The sequence below is a fragment of the Nymphaea colorata genome, chromosome 13 (assembly GCF_008831285.2).
Source record: "Nymphaea colorata isolate Beijing-Zhang1983 chromosome 13, ASM883128v2, whole genome shotgun sequence".
NCBI lineage: Eukaryota > Viridiplantae > Streptophyta > Magnoliopsida > Nymphaeales > Nymphaeaceae > Nymphaea > Nymphaea colorata.
The window spans coordinates 17,919,388-17,927,226 of record NC_045150.1 but is presented as its reverse complement, the minus strand read 5'-3'; the positions used below and the strand labels follow the sequence as shown (position 1 = coordinate 17,927,226).

Below are 7,839 nucleotides of genomic sequence, written 5' to 3'. Positions count from 1 at the left end.
CAAAAAATGGCCTTCCAAAGCTGATTGTGTAGCACTACTAGGGAGATACGCCTGAAATGGGAAAGAGGTGCCTTTTCTTTTATAAATGAAATAAAGTACGAATTAGAGCTTGCTAATGCCTACAGGTATGTCATTTGGTGAGCCATCATGGGGATAAACAATACGGCTTGCTTTTTCCCAATCAAAAGCAGAAAACCTTGCGCGTGCATGCATGAGCAGGTGACAAGGTGACTGCATTAACCATGCAATGTCTTCTTTCTGGAATTAGCATATATTCATGGGGAAAAAATCCAATGTTAAGTGAATTATATCTTATATCAGGCAGATACTGACACTTATATACCAAAAATCAGCCGCTCAGACACCATATTTGTTTGGACGAAGCACTGAAAATGTTGTCCTGTATAAAGACATGAAACAAATGTACGAGGCAGTCTTTGAAGAGAAGCAAATAGCCTACTGCAAATAATATGCATATTTTTGTTAACATTTAAGCTAGACACACGTAATAATGTGTAACCAGAAGTATTTAGATGAATAAATAGTAAAAATAAAAAATATGAATACAAGTGGAGGCATTTAATTGATGAGAGTTCATAACTGAAATGGAAACACGAAGAAATACTTTTATGCTAGTCATATGTGAGTAAGCACAACAGATAGGAAATTCCTTTCCAGCACAAGAAATGCCGTTCTCTGTACCATAAGCCTTCCCTTGCCTGCGTGTAGAACTTCTTTAGAATGATTGATTCTCTTAAACCATTATCAACGAGACCTATTTGTTTATAAAGCTAGAGAAAAGTTTACTAATAGAGATCTTTTAGATTTTAATCCTTGGGTTAATAACCTTACAGGTATACAACTGGAACCATGACCGATAATACCTATACCAGCACCGTTGTCATAAAGCATCTTTGGGTACAACCCATCCACTTACGCATTGCTGCCTTTGGTATCTGTCGTCACTGATATAAAATGTTTTGGGTGTCTGATCCTGTATGTATAAAATTTAGCAAACAATAAATATGCTAACAATCCACAAGTGCTAAGGCCTGCCAATAGCCAGTAGAAGTAATCTAGATGTGCTCGGTTAAGATTATTGGAGAACCAACTTTCTCCTCCTGCACTGCTCAAGTTTTCTACCAGGGAAATGAGAAAGCTACTCAAGAGGTTCCCAACCCCGAAAACACTAAGATAAAGAGCCATGCCCATACTACGTAATCCATCGGGCATCTGATCATAAAAAAATTCTTGCAAACCCACCATTGCAAAGACATCAGCAAGTCCAAACAAGAGGTACTGAGGAACCAACCACAATATGCTCATGGGCACAGTTGCCTTTGGTAAGTCAACTAGACCTGCATCTTTTGCAACATTTAGTCTCTTCAACTCCACAATGGCAGCTACCACCATAGAAATTATTGATAAGAACATTCCAGTTCCAATTCTCTGGAGCATTGTTATGCCAGAGGTGATGCCTGTGACACCCCTAGCAACTGGAACAAGAACCCTATCATATATGGGGATCAACACAACTATAGAGATACTGATGAAGCTCTGCAATGTTGCTGCAGGTACCAAAAAGCCGGGAAAAATTTTCCTCTCCATTGTGCTGCCTTGCTTTGTGAAGAAAGTTGATGACTGAGCGAATGTAACTGCATACATCAAACATGTTACCCATAATGGGATCAAGCGAAGAACTCCCTTAGCCTCTTCTACTTGTGCAACAGAACATACAATCCACTTGTCCTTTTTGGATGGTGAAGAAAAATCTGACCTCAATGGTACTGCAGCTCTATCAAGGAAGCTGTAAAACAAGAATATTGAGAAAGCAAGGCATGTGAAATAACTACCAACACATAATCAAAGCCTTTTATCTATACTACATGTTATTTCAGAAAAATGCATGCTGCTAACCCCTAGTCTATATTACTTAATAAAGCTTTCCACAGCACAAGGGGATATTTGTTAGGACTTAGGAGACAAAATGAGGCATCCATACGACGAATCATCTACATGAGGGTGTTGAAATTAAATATCCTCAGCAGATAATATATGTACTTTAAGGCTTTAGTTATCCTGATTCTAAACAAGTTCGCTCAAGGAAGAACAGCCCTGGCAGCTGAAAAACAAAAAAAAACAAAAAAGGCTGACAAAGGTTTTGATTATTCATCTTTCTGGAGGGTTATAAACAATGCTGTTCGGTGGTCCTCAAAGGAATTGAAACCATCCAACCACTTCAAGACAAGATCTAGCTGAAGCTAAGATGACAAGCCCAACTGTGATCATCACAGACCTACGTTGACATATAAAGTACTCTAGGCTCCTATATTAGATGACCTGCAAATAGATTCTCCTATTTAACTACAACCATTTTGAGGTTAGACCCATGCTCAAGACAGACACTAAACATGAGGAGCTACACTCTCTAACCGCTGTATAACAAATTGCATGAAGGACACTTATGCGCTTCATAAGCATCTGCCGAGATTATAGCATCGTTACGTGAAAATAAATGGACACCTCTCGTTGAACAAGCTAATAACAAAACTTTTCACATTTCTAACCTTGTGTGGCTGGCACTGGAAGTACCAATTTGGCTTTCCATTTCTTCTTCTGCCCATTTTGATCTTCGAATTGCTGCAACAAAAACTCGTGCTATCCTTGTGAAGGGGCTTTCCACTTCAGCTATCTTAAAACGATAATGAAATGTCCCAACCAAAAAAACTACGAGTGACATAGCCATCGATAGGCATGGCAATCCAAATCCAAGACCCCAGCCAACATTTTCCTGGATAAGGTTAATAGCAGAAACTGAGCATAGAGTTCCGAGACACATCCCAAAGTACCACCAGTTGAAGAAAGAGGCCTTGGACTTCTTCTCCTCCGGATCTGTCTCATCAAATTGATCTGCGCCAAATGCCTGAACACAAGGCTTGTGGCCGCTTTGAGCGATAGCAACCAAATATAGAGAGAGGTAAAAAAAGACTAGTTGAAATTTTGACGAGGAACATGAAGATGCATTGTCACTGCAGCCAATTGGAAATATAGCAGAAAGTGTCAGGAGAGCCAAACCCTGCAAACCCAGACAAGTCGCAAGTCTTTAGTTAGCATTTTTTCAGCTGAAAATTGATACCAACCATGAACCAACTAGCGAATTTCCGTCAAACGTTGAGAGTTATATCCATTTACAAACAGAGAGTTCATCATGTGAATGAGGCCCAATCACAAATGAATTTTGAAAGCCCATAAGTCAGTCTTTAGCGTTTATGGCAAAAAATTAGGAAACGTTGGGATCACAGTGCGATCGCTATCAAATTCGATAAAAGAATTACTACCGGGAAAAGGGCTCATGATGTTTGCCAATGGATCAAACAGAGTTGTTTTGGGTCGTTAGCTGAGAAAGACATCGTGTCTGTGCATGGCTAACAAGTGGCAAACTAGTTTGAGCCTTATCTGAATAGCTGTTACATGGAGCATAAACGTGCTTCTCTGCTGAGACAGTTCTTCTATAAACGGCTGTGTGTGTAAGAAACTATGCTACCAAGTTTCTCGAAGGAGGGAAATTGTCGAGAAAAAGTTAGACCAGAAAAATCCCAGGAATCGTATCAGCAAACAAAACATGGAAAATATAACAATGCCAATAAGATAAAAACGAGGAGATCATAAAAGAATGCCAAACCTTAGACTTTATCAGGTTAACAGCTTGATACTTGTGCGGTGCCACGCATCTCATTTGTCATCATTGTTTTGAATACTTCAATTTTATTGCTTTTTGAAACACTTATACTGAATTAAGATGCTATTTAAAAAAAAAAAACAAATAAAAAAACCGTCGTGATTATATATATGAATGATGAACTGAAGTGCCCAATCATGGTTACCAGGAATTGTTTAAAATATGCCTTTCTTCGTCCGATTTGCTTCTTACTCTCCAGCATATCTAATTTAATCACCCAACAGAATCTAACATTTTTCAAAACATTTACTTCTACACCAGGGTTTTCTGTAACTTCATCACCCATCGAAGGGCATTGATAGGGATGTGAAGGGTTCTAAGTTCTAAAACATTCCAGTACCAATATAATTTTCAATCTTTAGTTAGAGCTTTGAAAGAAATTTAGGTCCAATTGCTAATCAAATTCAAATTTGATATGCAGTTTCATAACCAGATTTCAGTTCAATTTCAGTCTGATATTAGACTGGGGTCACAGCACGCTGCTACCCAATTGCCTATGCCAGTCGCATTCAAATTCCATCTTAAAAGGGTTTCCAAATCCAAATTTTGATCCGTGACGTAAAATTGGACTAAGTCAAATTCAGTAAACGTGCGAAACCAATTTGATTGGAATCCAGGCCAATTCAGGTAAGACTGCATCAAGGTGCAGATCCAGATCACATCAGAAAAAATTAGAAAAAAATTTCCAAGTCCATGCACTCCCTAGTGAACGCCTAGTCAATGGGGCGGCGGTCCCTCCCCGTGCTCTGCAGCCTTCTGCTAAGTAGTCAGACCGGATAACTGACAATATCTGACCCGACCCACAATTGAACGTGGGGATATGGGCACCAGAACTTCTGACCCGAATAAGTAGATTAATCCAAACCCAGCCTCAGTTATTCGGGTCCACAATGACGTGAGTGTACAATCATTCAACTGAAGTAAACTATTTGTATTTTCGTCTATTTAGCGATTCAAATATTAAGGACGTCTTAAAAAAAAAGTTCTGCTTCAACTGACTTTAGACTAAATTTTACGAAAGTTTTTAGGGGCTGTTTGGATTACACCACTAAAATCAAGTTTTGGTGATGTTTGGATGACATGAAAACTGGAGATTTTGCAAGCCCATCTTTCACAAAACTCAGTTTTGATATGGTGATGAAAAACCTGTTTCGAAAACTCTGTTTTGGTAAAGCAAGATGACATAGTACAAGATTGTCCAATTTGATAAAACCGTAGATAATGGAATTTATATGAGAAACTACTCCTAATGTTTTACTATAACATAACTATATCAACTGGTTTTTTTTTTACAAGTATCCTCAAAAACTCTTTTTTTGTCATCCAAACACAAACTAGGTTTTGCCTGGTCATCCAAACAAGCAAACGAGGTCTTGAAAACTTATTTAAAAACTAAGTTTTAACAAAACCAGGTTTTAGAAAATGTCATCCAAACTTTCGAGAGACAACCCAACTTCTCTGCCTAACTAATTAAATAACAAAGCAAGTGACAAGATTGTCCCTCTAAAATAAAGTTATCTTCGAAAAATATAAATAATAGACAAATAATTAAATATATATATATATATGTCGCCCATTGCCAGACGGCAAGATGATGGCACGGTGAGCCGGAAGGTGAAGACCGCAGTGGCATGCATTATGTTATTAAAATCGAGCTGAATCAACCGATTCGCATCGAATTATCTCCTTTTTTTATCCAATGCAGAAGCCGATTCAGGGGCTTCCGTAAATTGGCCGATTTTTTTGTTATGTGGCTTGAAGCTGAATCGGTTGTTTAATGAGTGTTACTTTTATTACGCTTTTCAAAGCACAGTTGAGTGGACTTGGGGGTAAGGAATTATGCATGGCGTGGCGTTCCAGTCGTGAAGCTGAATCGGCCAGTTAATTAAAAAATGGTTTCTTTTAATGACGAAGGTGAAGGTGACCAGCCCCGCCCTCGGAGTCAATCTTGACATAGTAAAGTGATTTGAAATTTTTGCTGAGGGGCATTATTTCAAAAAAATTTCTAAATCCCTCAACTTTTATAAAAAGTGAGGGGCACAACACAACACAATCCAAAAACAAGTAAATGAAAGATTGAAAATAAATGAGGCCAAATAATACATACCACCGCCCTCACCATCTAACGCTTTTGACCTTCTGTTTTAAAGGAACTTTTTTTTAGTTTAGAGGGTAATCTTATCACTTATCCTTTTAATTTTTTAATGTTTTTTGAGAGACAGTTGTCTATTAATGATTTTGTACGAAAAGTTGAGGCGCGGTTGTATGTTAACCATGTGTTGTCGAGTATACATTTCTAAAATGTTTCTACTGGTAAAACTTAAAAAGTAAAACATATATCTTCCGAAAGCCCCTTTCACTTATCTATCTAAAGCCTCCTCCACCTATCTATAATCTTTCTGATGTCATTATTGCCAAAACTTGGGCTGCTTTGGGTAATTTTTCCATTTCAAGTTTCACAATGAAAAAAAAGCCACGCTTTAACTTATTGATGTCATTAAAAAGCTAGAGAGGGAGATACCAAACAAAACAGGTAAAAAGGCACTTGGCACAAAAAAAAGTGATGACGCAACATACATGTAATGCCCACAAAATTAGCAGACTCTTTGCAGCTTTTACGAGTTCAGACAACTTCCTTCTTTAGGAACTGCATCTACGTTACAGAGACTATTGGTTGCCGGGAATTTAAAACCATAAAATTAATCTCTCCCCTCCCTTCAAAGGTTTGTTTATGGTGTATGATGATGGGATTGAAAGTCTCTAGACCCCTGGTGTTATGCTTTTCACCGGATCTCAAGGTAGGGCTTCTCCAGACATCCCCATCCCCCTCTTTTGAGGTTTGGGTTTATGCCTCAGCTATGAGTTAGCGCCGTCAGACAGCCAGCTAAACAAAACCCCTAAAACAATTTTCAATTTAGAACAAGCCCTTGGCAAGTAAGAGGAGCTAATGTAAGCTCCCTTGTTCTAAGCAGGGTTACTCTGATTGGATTTTTGAGTGGAAAGGAATCCTATGACAGGAACTGAGGCTCACTTTCCCACGAAAATCGCATGACCGAGGAAAAATCTCGGAGAGCCACAGTTTTCCCGTTTTTGGCTCAGAAAATTTAACAATTCTTGGGATGGTTGACATTAAAGCGTATGAAATAAATGACAGGTAAGAAAACATGAGGCCTAAAAATCCTCCCACGGGGAAACTAGTTGGTCATGATTTTTTTCTTGACCATCAGTGTGTGGAAACCAACGGCTCGGATTGAGCAAGCGAGAGAGGTATAGAAGAGATATGGTTTCTTACCAGGAGGTAGAGAAAGGAGGAGAAGAGGATGGTCTTGTATCTGCCCAGGAAGGAATCGGCGACGAAGGCTCCGGCTAGCGGCAGCAGCGAGGCCACCCCCGACCACAAGTTGATGCTCTCCGCCGCCGCGGCCGTCGACTGGTGGAGCGACACCGTCAGGTACGTGATGAGGTTGGAAACGATGCCGTAGTAAGCTATCCTCTCCGACACCTCCACCCCTTCATATTTACACCACCAACAAGTAAATCATTCCCCAATACCCCAAAAATGTTCATCTTCTTTCTCAGTTACGGTTTGATTAGGGTCGGACGGAAAAGGGGAAATGAAAAAACAGAGGCCCCAATTCAGGGAAGGAGAAGCTAATTACTGACCGATAATGAATAGGGAGGACGTCCACCCGCCGGACCTCGACCGGATCGCGGGCCGCCCCTTGAAATCCACGGCGGCATCGACGTAATAGGTCCCGCCACCGCCACTGCTACCACCAATCAGTGGAGAGAGCGCTTCAGAGATCGCCATTAGGCTCTCTCTCTCTCTCTCTCTCTCTGAATCTGACTTTTTTAGATTAGTCGATGCGTAAAAGGGTCTCAGATATTTGAACTTGTAGATAATAAAAAGCCGCTTCTTACTGTTGTCTCAGATATCGTCTTCTACTTTTTTTTTTGTTTTCTATTCTGCGACTTTCCTGAGGCATTAATTGTGAATTTTGAATGTCCCAACAACAAGCTCAAGGATTTAGAAAGTTTAAAATATATATTCAATAAAAAATGATAAAATTTTAATTTTTTTGCTAATTTTCTTCCAAAAA

General features: G+C 39.4%; 1 protein-coding gene across 1 annotated transcript; it reads right to left on the bottom strand.

Moving 5' to 3' along the window:
- Nucleotides 1-457: 457 nt before the first annotated feature.
- On the bottom strand, nt 458-7,625 carry LOC116266823 (protein NRT1/ PTR FAMILY 5.10-like). The gene is made up of 4 exons (XM_031648223.2): nt 7,403-7,625; nt 7,032-7,249; nt 2,568-3,076; nt 458-1,807 (listed from the first exon to the last, which is right to left on the bottom strand). Exons 1-4 carry the CDS (start codon nt 7,548-7,550, stop codon nt 934-936), a joined length of 1,749 nt encoding a protein of 582 aa, XP_031504083.1. The 5' UTR covers nt 7,551-7,625; the 3' UTR covers nt 458-933.
- Nucleotides 7,626-7,839: the final 214 nt, after the last annotated feature.

Excerpts from the sequence above, each read along its gene's own strand:
- LOC116266823 (XM_031648223.2), bottom strand. The coding sequence starts at position 7,550 with ATGGCGATCTCTGAAGCGCTCTCTCCACTGATTGGTGGTAGCAGTGGC. Across the intron at positions 7,250-7,402 it reads GTCCTCCCTATTCATTATCG|GGGTGGAGGTGTCGGAGAGG; the intron begins GTCAGTAATTAG and ends GTAAATATGAAG. Across the intron at positions 3,077-7,031 it reads CCTCCTTTCTCTACCTCCTG|GGTTTGGCTCTCCTGACACT; the intron begins GTAAGAAACCAT and ends CTGGGTTTGCAG.